Below are 17126 nucleotides of genomic sequence, written 5' to 3' on the forward strand. Positions count from 1 at the left end.
TATTGGACAGGATCCGGGACAGGGGAGAGTGTGCTGAGGGTGCTGTTCCGGTGCTTCTCCTGCCCAAGCTAAGGTTTTCTGACCCTCGCAGAGGATTTTGTTACCACTTCTGTACAGACATGGAGATCTTACTGATGTAATCTGCCCAGAGGAGCTAGGTGGTGGTGTCAGTAAGGATGAAGGGGGGTTTATTGTGGCTTTTAGGTTGGTCTGGAGCTTCTTAAACCTCACTGCTTTGCATCAAGATCAGAAATGGTTGAGATCAGCGTGGCAGGACGCTAGACTACTCAGTAAATAACAATGTGTGCATATCAGAGGTAAGAGCATTTGCTTTAGTGCATCCTCCCTGGTGTACGCTGCTTTCAAGAAGTGTGTTGAAGTCTCAGTGCACTGTGCAGCTGCTGTGAGACCACTTGGCTTCTGGAGTAGCCACACAGGATAAATGAGAATAGCAATCGTTCCCTGGAAGCATTGCAGATCCCTTTGTTTCAGAGCCACATGTGGAGGCTCAGAGTTCCCTTCTGGTGTTGCTGCTGTTGTTCCCCTCCACCTCTGACAGCCATCTCATACCTTGTTCTACTTGGTTCCCTCTAGTTTCAGTTCTGTCCACCTGTGCACACACAGTGCCTGTCATCTCAATTTCCATCTCGTCTTTTACTAGGAGGACTGGAAATCCTTCCATCTGGACAGCTTTCTTTTTTCCCGCCAGGTTAACATTACCCCTACTCCATAGCCCTATAAATGCAGTAGTAATGCAGCAGTACCTTGCTAAAGTACCGCTGTTCTGTTCTCCTATTAACTCTCATCTTGCATTAATATTTCCCCTGTTTTCAATGTATATTCATGTCTCCAGAGGACACGTGGATTGCTCCCACTCAAAGCTGTCTATGGATTATTTGTGAGGCAATTAAAAAGAAGCCAATTCCTTTACCACAGAACAGAGCATTAGCTTTCTGTTTGGTTTGTGTTCCATCTAAAATTCAAGTACAAGCAGTGCAATTTCAGTCTTCCAATCTATGGCTGCTTTACCTGCCTAAGCAGTTGGCAGATTAATTCATAAAGAATCATAGAAGGACTTAATCACTTTCTCATGAAATATGCAGGACACTGACAACAAAAAACCCTCTTCTTTAAATAATAGTTGCCCCATTTGCGAGTGACCCTTTGCCTTTCACTGCTTTATAGCGTTTTATGGGCTTCCACAGCATTACTCTCTAGGGACACTTCTTGTAAACTAAAATACAATCTGGTAGGTTATAAAGAAATACTCCACAACCCAGCAGGTCAAATTAACTATTGAATTATTTATTTTGCTGTGCTTAATTGCTGCTTTTTTGCCTCTCAGGTGTTGAAATGTATTAGTGCAGAGATTTTCTACTGACCTGTTCCCCTTAAGGCTTCTGATAACGTGAACCAGTACTGCTGCTGTGAGAGCAGAAGTGGAGAGGACTGGCTGAAAGGGAGGCCAGTACTATTGATGCTCAAATGGAATTTTAAGTTAAAATTACATGATAATGTACGTGTACAGTTCACATGTAAAATTCTGCCTGCCCTGCAGTAGGACCATGTCTGGTTTTAACTGTACTTAATGTCAGGAGGAGTTAGCAACCCAGCAGAACCAATAGGTATGAAAAGCTCCTGTGCATTCCCCTCTGGGGGCATATTTAAGCTTGTTAATTCAGTTTTCCCTTCAGTCCTCTGAAGATTTCAGTGTTTCTGCTCTTACTTTTTTATTAGGTCCACCCACTGTGCTTTAAGCAACACACAGTAACACTGAGTACAGACCATTGCCTCCCGGCTGCTAATTGTGTTGCAGAAGATGTAGAGCATTATATAGCCTCCTGTCTTTGAGAGATGGGAAAGAATAACATGATAAGGGGAAGAGAACTTCACTACATTATATCTGGGAGCAGGAAAGAGATAGCAGAGATGGGGTGTTATATCTCTGGGTAAGGAAAAGGACACATTTAGTGGAGGAGAGCAGAAATCAGTAAGAGAAAGGCAGAGACCACAGTATATTAGCAGCCATAAAGAGAGTACTAGGAGCCATAAGGAAGACATAATGATAGAGTATTATACTTGCATTCTATCTTAGGGAATTGCTTTTGCTCCTGTCACAGTGGTGGTATCAGAGCGCTGAATGGAGTTATGCAGTACCATAGTAATTAAAATTTTGCCAGACAAAGGGGGAGTATCAGTAAGGAAGCAGTGGAGTAAGAGGATTTAATCACAATATTTCAATAGACCAGAGAGACAGAGACAACCAGACATGAGAAAGTGGACCTGAAATACTGAATATCCATCAGATGGTGCCACACACATCCCATCATTATGCATTATCCCTTAAGTTGGCAGTGCTTTATAAATATAGAAAACTGGTATTTTAATGAACTAAGAAGAGCTAAAGATCAGGATCCCCAGGTCTATGGATATTACTTTGCAGATCTTATTTTACGCTGCAGTATGGTGGTGCCATTTGCTGTTGTGGCCATTAGCAACAGATTCTCAAGAAGATATGTTAAAGGAAAAAGGAAGTTGATTTCCTCCTGTCCTTCTACTGACTTTGATTATCCCAAGCACTCTGTAACACAGACATGGTTATGGGAAAGCTCCTTGTTAATATTTTCATGTTAACAAGCCAACCTCTGCAAGGAGCAAACTCCGCACATCCCTGTTCAAGCTTGGGTGGCTCTTTGGATGGTTCTCTCCTTCTAGTGGGAGAACTGCTCGACTGCTCCTTCTCCTGTGCAGTCCCTTCCCCTGGAGGGTTCAGCCTATCCCTCTTGCTCAGGACATGGCTCATTGCAGCATGCCTAGTACCATGGTAAGTTTGACCTGGAAGTTTTACTTATGCAAATGCAAAGGAAAGCACATGTGTTTATTGAGGGAGTTTTTTCTCGTGCAAAGCCTCTACCATCACTTGGGATCCACTTGGTAATTTAATGCAATACACGTTTTAGATAGAAAAAGTGAGCTAATATTATCTGAGTGGAGAGGGAAGTGTGCAACATAAGCCATGTGCGCCTTTCAGCTTTGTGGGATGGTGCCAGCGTACATACAAGAGGACATGCCAGAAAAGCAACTTCGACTATTCATCTACCTAAACAACCTAGAGTGTTCACTGAAGCGTCCTCATTGCTTTTCAGTGGTGCAGAAAAGAGCTATTCAGATTTGGCAGCCTAAGAGCTGATCTTTAACTCTCCAGCAGGCGTTTAAGCTGCATTCTCTCCATTCTGGCTGGGGGCTGCAGGTCTGAAACCTCCCCTGGAAAAGAGGAATGCTGATAGAGATGTCAGGTAGAACAGATGGGAATTTCTCTCTCCTCTTAGAGACCAAGAAAAGGGAGTATTGAAATTTAGGGGTTTTTTTCAGTTCTTGGAACACTTATTTACAGGAAAAGCATCCTGCATTCAATACTCCTCCATTGGCCTCAGTGAAGAATTATGAATGTCAGTCGATCTGCTTGTCTGCATCTGATAAATGTGTATCACCAGTGAGATGTGAGGTAGTGTGTAAAACACAGGCAGAATAAGCTCTCAGATTACACAGGTTTTATTCTTACATTTCTGTGTTAAGTTTTTACTTTGTGGTACCTGACAGTGGTACAGCCAGAGTAAAATACAGTGTTAAACCCACTGAGCCGTAAAATCTAGAAGATGAGACCATGTTGTCTTTCATATATGACTTATGAGGACTCTTCCTTAAGTCTTTGCAAGGGAAAAAAATAGTAAATAATCTGATCCGTGAAATGGGGGAAAATTTTTTTTTTCTTAATATTATTTCTTCATTTTTTATTGAAGTAAAGACTTTAATAGCGATGGTGAAGAGGAAGAAAAGATTTCTCTCAAAAGAAGCCACAAGTCAGAGCATTTGGGTACCCGCTTGGACAGGGCAGAACTTAAGAGAGACATTTTCCAATGCAGTTCTGTCAGTTAGGAAATTTGTACTTTTGAACAAATTCAGAACAAGTGACATTTGGGTGGGGGGAGGGTAGGAGGTGTTAACAAGCTGTAGTACAATCATTCTAATTAAGAACTGAAAGGTATTCTGGGTCTGAACCTCAGGCGATGCGTGTTAGCAAAGCATCCCTGAAGCACTGACGTCCGTTGAAGCAGGAGCGTTGGGCAGCAGAGGATCTGGCCTGCAGCATGTGTGTGGCTTCCCTTAGGTTATGTGTGCTTATTCCTGTCGTGTTTTTACATAGGGGTGCATTATATAATTATGTGTGTGAGGAGCTTATGTGTAACTTGGGTTTATCTAATTTTCATCTGGAAGATGCTGTTCTTTTCAGCATTGTGAAGAATCAGAGTTCCTGGTTGGTATGAGCACTCCGACTGCCTGATAAGGATGTAAGACAGCAGACAATTTCTGTTTGCTGTGGTTTCCCATGGAGTTTGAGCTGCTCTGGGTTGGCCCAATATTAAATACAGACTGCATATGTGTTCAGAGGTAGGCTTACAATGGGATTAGAGAAGCCTGTGTGATCACAGTATGACCCCTGCCTTTGCTCTCGGATGATCTTCTTACAAGCTTATTCTGTACTCTGCCTTATAACTCTTTTCCAACTCTTTATCTTGGGAGCACTTATTCTTTGAGGCCCACAGTACTGGCATTGCTGGGGCTTCCACTGAAGTTATGGGACTCAACACCTCTGGAAAATCCAGTGTTAATCCAGAAACTGCCCCACTGGTAGGCAAAAGCATTAAATGCATGAAACGCATGTGCTGTGTTTATGGATCTGCTAGACAGATCAGCACATCTTTTGTTGTAAACTTGCCTCTGATCAGAGCTTCCTTGCACAAACTCCCTGAGAGAGTTTCTGTAAGGAGCAATCACCAAGGCACCCGCTGTGGATGTTCCTCCCAGTACAGCCTTGTGCCTGTGGGAAGCCCACCAAAACCATGGGACAGCAGTATGCTCTGTGTAGCTTCAACCAAGCACTCCCAATCACAGGGCTGAGTCCTGGGGATGAGACTTCAGCCATGTGTTACTGTATTTCTGGAGCTGCTTCAGATAAATAAAACCAAATGAAAATTACTCTTTGGTCTAGTGGAGGCTGTAAGAGAACTAAATTTATTGTCCTTTCTCTCTGGCTTTAACAGCTCACCAGAAATCTATGCAGAGTGAGAGGAGGACGCTGACAGATACATACTTTTAGAGAGGACAGAGGGGAGGAACTTCTTATGTCCTGAATTGTCTGCTTGGGTTTTATTAGGTGGAACAAAGAACTGGATGATGTGATCCACTGCCTATAAAGCTGAATCTTTTCATTATATTTAGTTTGCTGAAATCCATCATGTCTATGAATATGCCTGGGAGAATTTTTCTTCTTGCTTCAGTAAATAACTTGTTAACAATATATGCTGCTCTATGCCCATAAAGTATGTTGACTCGCATACAGGCTAGGAACCTAATATTTTTGTATCTGTGAAAAACAGATGGATCCCAAAATTCACATCTGTACCTAATCAGGCAGGGCTGAATCCTGCCTCGCTGCCAGCACTGGCCATGCGGAAAGGAAATACTCAAACAACTCACTCTGCAGCTCATCAGCACAGCATGTTGAACACACTTGGACTTCAGCAATCTCTTCCACTTCTAGTCCTGGAGCTGCCAGGAGCACCTGACTTCTGCAGACGCACAGTGGAAAAAGCAAGAAAAGGGAAAAACCCAAACCCAAATGGGAAGGAACACTGGTGTCTGTAAAGAGCTTGGGTAAATCTGCATAATAATGGAGCAGCTTAAAATTAGTATTGAAAAAAATAGAAATTACTAGAAAAGATTTAATCATAATCCTTTGAAAAACCTGAAGCAATTAGACAAAGCCAGAATTACCCACCATGTTGACAAAGGATTTGATGAATGTGCAGCTCAGCTTACGGAGACAAAGACACTGTGTAAGTCTATTGAGCCTAATAGAACTACTCCAAGGCTGGGTTTTGCTAGCAATGAATAGCAATAAAGAACCCCTTGTACCTCATGGATTACCTAAGATAAGCAATGTAAGCACAGTTCATTACCCAGTCCTGTTCAAGCTTATAGTCCTTCATTGGCCATTGCCTAGGGATCTTGGCAGGAAGAACAGAGCATGAGCAGTGATGGTGGTGCAGAGGGCATGGGCAGAACCTGGGATCTGAATGTTCCTGTGGATCTCACTGGGATGAGCTGGTGATTGGGTCTGAATGCCCCATTGCTGTTTCTGCTGTCCCGGATCAGGTAAGACAAGGTGTGAAACCTCTCAGGTGTAAGTTGCTTAATTAACAGGCTCTCCACTCTGAGTTGTGCTCAGTAATGGAGAACAACTCTGCATTAGATTTTCTCTTTCCATTTGTGACTCAGAGCCTGCTCTCTTACTTGTGGGTGCAAGCATATTGTGGGCATTGCTGCAGTCTGTCCAGATACTGAACCTTTACTGTTCCCAATACCTGCGGGGATGAGACTTTCACATGTGGATACAGAGAAAGAAAATAACCTCCACCGGGTGAAAAGAGGGAAAAGGAGAAAATGAAGTTCCAGCAGTTGCTTTCATACCCATTCACTGCACAGCTTTGGCATGGCATTTTACTTCTGTAACCTGAGGGTAGAACTATCGGCACTTACTGAAGTAGTAATATATTCAACATTTGTATTTCTTGAGTGCAGGGGACTGAAACAGAATTTCCAACACATGGACAGCTTCTGGACACCTCCGATTTGCAAAAGTTCAAACTCTGAGATTTTAAGTTAATAGGTTGGCAGAGATTAATGAAATTTCATTGTGTATTTTGATCTGACTGCTGTATTTCACTCCAGAGATCCCTCCTTGTGACATTCAGATGCAAAGCACCAAGTCAGGTGGTAAGAAATGTAAGCCGTGCAACTGGAAAAACACAAGAATTCAGTCAACCCTAGAGTGACAGGAATGGTTTGGTGATGGCTGGTATGACAGCAGCAGCAGCACAGGGAGTGGATTGTTCTTGTAACGAAGGAAATAAGGACCCGGATTAGCTTTTCCAGGACACAAGGCAGATGAACACAGTCACAGATATCATTGAGGGCTGAAAATTCAGAGTGGCTGCTAAATATTTTCTTCACATTCTTTCCCAAACAACTTTCAGCAATCTGACTTTAAGCTGTCTTGCAAGGTAGCAAGCTAAATTCCCTTTGTGTTCAAAATCAGGTCCTCTGGAACATTATTAATCTCACCTATTTTCAGTGTCTACATTATTATGAGAAGCATCTTATTATAAAAGTGCCAACCTCTGCCTCTCTCTCTGAGAATACAAGTTTGAGGCAATTACCTTGGATGCGGGGTGTCTGTTGCAGACATCTGACATTAAGGGAGAAGAAATCTATATCTCTTTCAGGTTTTTTCATTACACAGTCTTAATCTACCCTTCAAAGTAAAATACTTGCAAAATGAGCACCTGAGGAGGAGCTGTAGAAAGAAATGGAAACTTCAAGATAAAGTGTGATGGTTAAACCATCTTGCTTTGTATCAACATAAACATCTCAGTAATTGAGGACTTGAGGATTTGGTGACCAAAGAAGTATAACCAAGAGAGATGGGAATAGTTCCCAGTCTCTCTTTGCTTGTCAAAGACATTTGAGAATCAGATGGTAGTGCATAAGAATGACAGTTTGATTCTTACAAAGGAAACCCATTTACAGATTCCTGCTTCAGAAGGCATGCAGTCAGTTTTCCTGCTTTGCAGACCCAAGCATAATCATTTTGTGCATGCTGTGGGAGTCACTGGGTGCAACTCTGTCCTGTGATGTGCACCAGATCTCACTGGAGAATGTAATCCTCCTGCTCTGTGACCTGCCCACTGCACCAAATCTGTTGAAGCAGGGCTCAAGGGCTTCAGAAGTGGGCGACTTCCCAAGATGTTTCTGGTTTGCAAGGGAGTCAGCTCTGTAATGTAGCTTCTGCTGTAAGTGCTCCACAATCACCAAGAGGAGGATTCTTAGAGTAAAACCATCAGTGGCTTGTCATTAGTGTCATCTATACCCGTTGTTGCTATTTTGAAAGCCTTTGTTTCAGAGGCCAGAAGGCAGTGGGAGAGCCTCCTGCTGATGTTAAGCACAGGGGTTACCACAGGCATGCATGGAGACACCTGGTTCCCGATGGGAGAGGGGTGTCTGGCTGACTTCTCCATTGTTCTGCTGTATTTCCTCTAGGCTGATAAACAGAGATAATGGTATGGAAAGAACAAAGCAGATTTAGTTTTTCTGCATTCTTCTCTGCTTTATTGGATTTGCAAGAGTTTTTCTGCCATCCACCCACTGGCTTTTAAAACAGTTAATCTCATAAATATAATCTTGTATTATTGATGGAAGTGCTTTATCCTGATTTGGCAGGTCACATTGGTTCTTCATGTGAGTGTATGAGTGTGGCCTAAGGATGACACAGATTGGCATTCTGAATCATGTATGCACTGTCCTGAGCCTCAGTTGTTTCTTGTCTCTCCCACAGGAAACAAACAAACAGATCTCTTTTGAGTCTGGGGTGCAGTTCCTTAAATGCCTGAGCTGAAGTGACTGTGTATCCTCTGGGCTGATGCACATTCATGCTTCTGTGGAGGTCTTTGATACCTTGAGGGTTGGGCTTTGGCAGCAGAAGTACTGCACCAAGCTGCAGGTGGCAGGCAGTACTAAGAGAGACCTCAGGCTATTCCAGTCATGAGTGATGCATTGATTTATTCCCAGAGTAAATCAAGTAGAGTAACCAACCAATACATTTGCATAAGAGATGAGCATCTCTTTCATAACCTTCCTGGCCAGGGGGGGGATTTCTGCAACTTGCAATGTCATTCCTCTCTTCCCACCATCCTTTTCATTAAAAGTTCCATGCTCCATGTTAGTGGCATCCAGCTGATAAACTCAAATGCCATTCTTCTGGAGGATTCTAAATAGAACTGGTTTAACTCTCTTCAACTTGTCTCCAAATGAAATGCTGTGGTACCATGTCTTTCTGTCAGCTGTGCTCTTATGGTATTGGTTTCTGATGGTTTATTTGCAGTAAGTAGCTCATTATCAGTTCTCAGGGGTTTCACTGAACCCACTTGTATTCTTACTGAGACAGGAGGGGTATAAAGAAGGGAAAGCGAGCAGTGCACGATGTCATGTAAGCAACGTGGAGTCTGTGTATGCAAAAGACAAATAGTTTGGCTGTATTCAGATGCAGAGAAATTGCTGTCTGACAGAAGAGATGGGATGGTGAAGACTGAAAACAGAGGTTGGGTTAATTTCGTATTTGTGGCTTTCTGTTGGCCTACACAAACTAAATATAACAAACAGAATAGGAGGCAGCAAACTTGGAAGGACAAAGTAATAATTGCCTTTTAACCACCAACAAATGAGAAAAGATCAGTGTTCAAGTCCTGCTACCTCTGTGAATCACAGCAAACCACCATTCCCTTAAAGATACACAGGAGAGCTTTGCAAAATCTTCAAAGCTTTTTTCAAGGGAAAACAGTTACAAAGGAGTGAACCAGTGGCTGTTTCTAATGCTGCTTTGAGAAGTCCTTCCCACCCTTACGTAAGTCTGCTGCCTCTTTGCATCAGTTTCTCTGTAAATTCATAGCAACCTCAGGCTACCTTGGTCAGAAATGAATGTTTGCACTGAAGCTTTTTACTTTCCTGAAACACTTTGGGATGTAGCTTCTTGAAAGCACATCACTGTTCTAAAGCCTTTGGAAATGATGGCTTGTTTCCTGCAGTTCGCTGCTTTTGCACCATCTGGCAATTGAAATCTTCTCATCACCAAAGAGGTTTTAGAAGGCAGAATGCAGCCACACTTGTCATTCAGACTAGGTCTGATGGGGTCAGCCCTTAGGAAACATGATTAAAACCTTTGAGTAACCTTCACATTCATTCAGTCCCTGACGTGGGTTTTGTTCTTCAGGCCTTGTCAGGAAGAGCAGGTATTTGATGGCTACCTGCTATCCTGGTGGTGTAGCCGTTAGCAAGCCATTTAGTTACTCCTGGTGATATTGTTTCTAAACACTCGTCCGTTGCCAAATGAACTGACAGAAAAAGTGTTCGGTAAAATTTGGTGGTGTTCAACTCCGGGATAGCTTCATAAAAGTAATAACTCACATGCTGTTGCTATGTGAAGTACCTCACACCAGTCTCCAGCCTCTTCAGTGTATGGTGATGACCTGTGTTCCATCCCGCTGTGTTTCGGGCTGCTGGCTGCCTGGAATACTGCTGTCTGTATTAGAGAACTTTGTGTTATCAGACTGCAAAGCAGGGCCTGGGATTACTGGATGGCTGTAAAAGATTCTGCTGGTTTTATTGTTCTCAGGGTGGAACCTGCGCTTACCCGCATCAAAGAAGATCGAAAGCGGATCATCCTGCCAGCAATTGACAATATCAAGTACAACACTTTCGAAGTGCAGCAGTACGCCAACGCAGCCCACGGCTATAACTGGGGCCTCTGGTGCATGTACATAATCCCGCCACAGGACTGGCTCGATAAAGGGGATGAGTCAGCTCCCATCAGGTAAATCTCCCATGTGCTGTCATTTCGGTACAAGCAATGCTTCCATCTCAGCTGTCTGTCGGGGGGGGAGTTGAAGTGAAGCAAGGCTATAGGTGTTGTACAGGGATAGCAAAATGGAACTGAAGAAAACAGATGGCTCTACAAAGCTGTGGATACATGTGTTACATCTCTGAGTTGCATCACAGAAGTGCATGTGCTGTAGCTGTAAATGCATGGTTCAAGTTGGAACTAGAGGGGGTTGGAAGTAGATGATCTTAAGGTCCTTTCCAACCCTAACCATTCTATGATTATAAAGTCCCATTGTAGCCCATAGTAGGACAACAGCATATTTTCTAACAACTATTCTTTTAGTTTCCAATGGAGTCTGGCCTGACTAATAAGCCAGTGAAACACTGTGTGTATGAGAAACAAAACTACACGACAGGTTTACTACAAGACAGCACAGTCCTTCATCACTGACCCTTTGCTCAGCTTGAAACCTCAGTAAGCAGGAAAATAATTAATAAGACAATCAGTTTTCCTGGATAACGTGCCCTGGTCTCCTTACATTGTTTTATATCTATTTCACTTAGCCCTGAGAAAGAGTTTATTGGTGAAAGATCAGCCAAAGCTTTTATTCCTGAAATCAGGGTTTTAGTCTTCTATTCCTGAAGTTTTGCACACTTCACAACTTCCAGTTTATGTTTGAAATCACTGCATCATTTTCCATATGAGTTGTTCTAGTATTCAGGTATCTTCTGTTCTGGAGACAATGATCACATATCAGATAAAACTGAACTAAGAGGTTAACCTCAGCAAGTTCTTAGACATGAGTTTCAGTGGTGGTAGCTCAAAGCATTCCCTGAAGTACAGAAGCTTCATCTGCAAAACACTTCTGGAAATGGAACTACAGACCTTTTTAATGGAGAGTAAGGAATGTCATCCCTGTAATGGGATAACAGGTTTTATTCAGCAATACAGGGCCTGATTAACCATGGGCTTTCTCAGGCTTATGTTCAAGCTCTTGCTGGAGTTGTACTGGCACTGAGTGGGCTGACACAGGAGTGAGTAAGGTCCACACTTACACAGTGAGTGATGTTAAAATCTGATGCACATAAGTAGCTGGCTCCTGAGAGCAGCAATTTTATTCTGAACCCAAGTGAAGAAACCCTCCAATTAAACAGTGCATAAGCTGCTCAGAGACAGATGAAACAAGCAGCACAAGGAGGAGAGTGCCCAGCCCTTGCTGACAAATATCAGGAGCACTGAGATGCTGTGATTACATAAGTGTCTCTCCTGCAAATTATGAATTACATGCCCTGAAATGCAGAGACACCAACATTGAACCATGAACACTTGTCTCCCTGGGAACATGTGCTTTGAAGGCAGCAATCTGGGAGGCAAAGTATCCACTTCTAGCCACACTGCACTGATTCCTGATGGGCCTCCGAAGCAGCAGCACCTGGGTAGATTTGCTAGAGCCTTTGGCTGTGCTGTCGTGTTATGCCTGCCTATAGAAATACAGTGCAATTCTGTGGCTTTTAAGTGATATGCCAATGTAGTTATGGTAATGGAAAGAGCGAACGTGCGAGTATTGTTGATGAAAAGGTTCAGGAAATCTATACTTGAAATTGAGATTTGAAAGCATCCATGATGGGAACTTAGTAGCTGTAGAAAATTTAATGTATACTTTCAGAAAGAAGGGGAATTCAGACTAGTAAGAAAACCTTTCCAGAAATCTCAGGTTTGGCACACATTTTGGTTTCGTAACCAGCTTTTCAAACCGTGAACTGCAACCTTGACTAGTCTGTGTCAGTCTAGTTTGCCAGACATGCAAACTGGTCCACACCGAGGGTGTTTGTTCACTGTGTCTGTTCAGTATGTTCATAAGATTGCAGGGCCATTCATCAGCATGAAAACTGCAAGATCATTTAGTCCTTGGTACACTGTCCCTCTTAAGGCTTCCTTTGTCTCCAGCAAGTAGTGGGTTTGTTTTCTGTCTCTCTGTGTTTTGTAGAAGAAAAGCTAACAACTAATAACCCCATGAATAGCTTTGGTAGTGGGGTAGCTGAATACTTCCTCCCAGATCTCCAAAGGGATTAAAGATTGTCAGTGTGAAAAAAAAAGCGCTTACCCTCCTATCAGTGTGGATCAGAGCCCTGGCATTTCTGATGTTTGAATTGTATGAATGTCATCGATCTGCAGAATTGGGTAAGACTTTTAGAAACTAGAGTCCAATCCGTGTTTTATGCTGGGATTACACAACAGATGTGCTTACTTGTCTCAGAGGTTTTTCTATTTAAAGCCTGATCCTCTGCTTGCTTGAACACTTAACAGCGGTGTGATCCTACTCAGAGCCTTGCTGGGAAGGAGCGGGAACTATCCTTCCAGTCAGTGGGGCACCCTATAAGCAGTCATGTCAAATGCACACCATAAAATGTCACATCAACTATTGTGGTCCAAGTGACAGAGGGGATGTGGCCTTGAAGTGCAAACAAAGGTGAAAAAAATAGCAAGAACAGAGTGTCAGATTTGGTAAGGATTTCTGATGCTGTTTAAAGTCAGTTCTTATTTTCTTCCCACATTAATACTCTGAAATTCAGAACAATTGATGTTCCCCGAGTCGCCTTCTGCAGGCAGTCATTTTCATGTTTGACATTTGAGATGTAAGATGTCTCTAATGTGAAGATTTAAATGAGGATTGTTATTTTGACACACTGTGTCCATCACATCATCTTCCATTTGTGTTCCTGAGAACACACTGCCCAAACCCGTCCTTATCATCTGGCAACAAACTGTGTAAGAAAGGATTCCTATTTCAGAGGGTTTCTAATGAATTTGACTATGCATTGAAACAAGCTGGGTTTTTTTCTATGTGGAGAAAATGCTACTGGCTGTTGAGACAGCAAGGAAGGTTTCTGGTATCCTGAGCTCTGGCTGTGGCTCATCTTCCTTCACCTGCCGTGGTTATGAGGGACTGCTCTGTGTTTTGATTTCTTGATCAGCAGCCAATAACATCAGAGACCTCAGTCAGCCTCACTCAGCCAAGCACTGCACATCTTTCCAGTTTATCTTCCTATAGCAGCAGTGGTGCATTTCATTGTTTCATATGTTCTCACTTACTGCTTTAATATGCCATAGCTGGCTGCCAGTAGGAATGTGTATGTACACACACTGGATCAGGTGCTCCAGAAAGCACGTGTATCTTGCTCATGGATATAAATTAGCACCTGATGCATCCTCAGTGAGATGCTTTGTGCTGCCTGCTTCAGCTTGGAGCGTGCATGCCTTCCTCATGTGCAAGTCAGGCCCCATGCTGGTCTGTGTAGAGATGGTGGTGCAGCTGTTATCCTGGAAACTGGACTTGTTGTATGCTCTGAAAACTCTTTCAGATGTGACACGATTACAGGTACATTGACCTTAAGGCAGAGGGAGAAAGATGTGAAGGGGAGAGGAAAACTTACCGTATCATGTGCATTATGTCAGTCTGGTGCTCATCCCTTTCTTCTTCACTTGCTCTTGGTGAAGCTTCCAGGCAACATCCCTCAGTTGTCTGTAAAGGAGGGGGATGCACCTCTCTAGGGAAATGAGTGTCGGAGTTCTGCCAAAGCCTGTTGGAGTTCTGCAGGCAAAGCTGTGTTCCTGGAGATCTTCCTAAAGTGAAACAGTCGGGATGCAGGCATATAGCAAGTGGCTTTCATTTCTGGCCATGATGTCTTCTCTTTCTGGTACCCATCCCATAGCAGGCACTGCCCTCTTCCATAGGCTGCCTCTCTTCCCTCATAGCCACCTTCCTAAAAAGAAAGTGCATTAGTTAAGGGAGAAGGTCCTTTTACATAAAGCAAGTGTGGGTTAGGTTAATACATTCTGCTCTGAAGTTTTGAAGTGCTGAGGCACACACCTTCTCATTTGCTGCCCCATGGTTAGTGAGCAGGGCTTAAGACATACTAACCCAGTTGCTTTTTGCTCATATGTCCATGTCTAACTTTCAAGGGAAGGCTTTCCTGTGCTGTACTGAAGGTGCTAGATACACTGGAGTTCTTCAGGTCCTGGAAAACCCAGTGATGACAACAAGTGAGGGGATTTTTAGGGAGCAGGGGTGATTTTTAAGTGTTTGTGGTATGTAAATGTAACCCTGTAGTCCAGTATAGAATTATCCCCCTGTATGCTTAAAATGATCTTAGAAGTAAATCTTCAGCTTTTAAACTGCTGAAGCAGTTTTCAGACTTTACCCAGTATTAGTATGTGTGCTTCACAGATGCAGAAACAGAGGCAGAGGGAGGTGACTCACTGAATGACAGCGGGGAATAGGGTCAGGGTCCACCGGCTCACAGCGCTGTTACCAGCTCACTGGGCTCTGCAGTCACATTACACTTGGCTTGCAGCTGGGTCACTCAAAGCACAGGGATGTCCAAAACTGGTAGAGCCTGATGGAAGTGTTGAACATCGGGTATGCAGAAACCTCAGCACTGTGCATCGTAGGCAGGTTTTTCCATCACATCAGGATGTTGCCAGGGCAGAGCCACAGGCATCTCAGTTCAGTTGCTGTGGTTGCAGCCATGCTGCTGTGCAGAGCAGTGGCAGCAGGCAGCCAAACTCAGGTAGCAAAAGGCAGTGACAGTGGCAAGTTTTGATGTGGTTCCTCCTGCCATTGCATTGGTATTGTTGCTCATTCCTGAAAACATTTCCTTTTTCTTCTGAATCAGCCATGAAGGCTTGTGGAGCCTGTGTTTGAATAGGTCTAATGAGAAGAAATAACAGCTAGAAGAGAGAGGGAGACACAAAGGCAGTCCTCGGTGGCATTCCACTGTGAGTGATGATTATGCAGTTACATCTAAAATCTATTTCCCACCCCCATTCAATTAACAAGTCAGTGTTTTAATGGTCAGAGCCGACAGCTGCAAAAATCCATTCCCCAGAGGGAGATTTCAGCACCTGAGAGCAGTCTGCAAAGCCTGACTGTACCGTTCCTCATTAGGAAGGAAAGAGAAACGGCCTCATGGGAGCATCCTACTGCTGTAAGGAGCTGCTTCCAGAGGATCTGGGGAGGGAGGGCCTGGAAAGCCCAAACTAGCAGCTCAGTTTTGCAAAGCAGTGATACTCAGGCCTTCGTCTAGTGAAGCCTGTGTTTTGCTTTAAATACATCAGCAGGAAAATGAAGAAAGTGTCCTGTGTTTCTCCCCCTCACACCCCCTTTCTTTACCATGGTTGACACTTAAGAAATACCTAAATATTCCCTCAGAGACTTACTTTATTTCACAGCCACTGAATTCCCTTTCCTTAGTCATGTCCTTCTTTTATTTCAATTTTTATACCAAATTTATTTCTTGGTAGACAAAAATATGGTTGTCAGTGATGGCGGATGTTCCAGTGGGATCCATGTTGGATATGTCTGGTGCTGAGCTCTCAGCCTTTTTAGGCAAGTCTGCCTTCAGATATGGTCTAGGAGCTGTAAGCAGGAAGATGCATTTTACCAAATAACTCGAATCTTTAAATGCCATCCATCCTGCAAAGATCCTGATTTATAAATGTATGCATCAACAGAAGATGGAAGCGGTGGTGACCCTGCTGCAGTGTCTTTGTAGGGTTTGTGACATGTGGCCTCAGTTTCCTCCAGCCTTGTTGACTGAATGGGTGCAGGGGTCTGGCTGAGAGATCCGCTTGAGTCCAAAGTCATCTGCAGCAACAGATGCTTGCCTTTGTAACTGCCATTGAATTGTGTCCCCTCAGCTTCTGATCCAGGGAATGTATCTCGCTCTGTAAGGGTGGAACATGAGAGTTATCAAGGTATTTCAGCTTCTTTGTCAGAACAGTGCCAATCAGATGTGTTTCTATCAACAACTGCCTTTTTCAATTATGCAGCGAAAACATGAGAGGGATAGTGTGCACCGCAGCATAGGCTTGTAATGATCTGAGTGATTGCAATGGCTTTCATACTGAGAAAGGGAGATGCTGAAGCAGTACCAGTAATGTGAGTGCTACAGCAGAGCCCATTACAGGTAAGTACTTCATCAAATGAACCTTTTCAAGGGTACCAAACAGTTCCTGCCCTAGGCTGGGCTGTGTTCTGCAATGCTGGGGTGTGCATTAGGCCCAGGGGCAGAGAATTGTTTTCTGTGACCATACCTTGGCTGGTTATTTTCAAAACCTCTTTAACCTCCTCCTGTAGAAGTGGTGAGCTGCTGATGAGAGACAGGGCCTGGTGTGATAACATCGTTCCAGCAGCCACCTGCTGCTACCGGGGGATCCATGAGTGAAAAATGGGGTCATTTTCTCAGCCAGGGCAGTTTTTCACATGTGTATGAACCTGCCTCATCAATAGTTTCTCAGATGTCAGGGGCAAACACCTTGCGAATGGCTTTCTGTACAAATTGAAGAAACAGGCAGGTATCTGGGACAAAAGAGACTTGATAGTGACAGTACACTGTGCATTACAAAGGAGACTTCTTAAAATAGGGTTTAGACCTTTTCCATCATCTTTGTTTCCTTAGGGCCTTTTCATGGTGTATATATGTAAGCCTGGGCCATAGATCAAGCATTCTGTATTCTACTAGAAAATAGGTATAAACTGGATTTTTCCTGATGTCTTTTTACAATAGCACCATTAGGAATGATGTTGTATCTGCCAGATGGCCTAAAAATCAGCTCCCTTTCAATGCAA

At 43.5% G+C, this 17126-nt stretch overlaps 1 protein-coding gene across 2 annotated transcripts in view; it reads left to right on the forward strand.

The window, feature by feature from the left end:
• GALNT9 (polypeptide N-acetylgalactosaminyltransferase 9) overlaps window positions 1-17126 on the forward strand; it is a 141518-nt gene that overhangs the window by 53748 nt on the left and 70644 nt on the right. For both annotated transcript variants that reach the window (XM_061355324.1, XM_061355325.1), the window contains one exon: window positions 10289-10486. In XM_061355324.1, coding sequence (XP_061211308.1) covers window positions 10289-10486 — 198 coding nt within the window. The remainder of the gene's footprint in view (window positions 1-10288; window positions 10487-17126) is intronic.

This window comes from Neopsephotus bourkii, unplaced genomic scaffold (assembly GCF_033783945.1).
Source record: "Neopsephotus bourkii isolate Nb327-2 ecotype Australia unplaced genomic scaffold, CSIRO-AGI_Nbou_v1 NB_795, whole genome shotgun sequence".
NCBI classification, from domain to species: Eukaryota; Metazoa; Chordata; class Aves; order Psittaciformes; family Psittacidae; genus Neopsephotus; species Neopsephotus bourkii.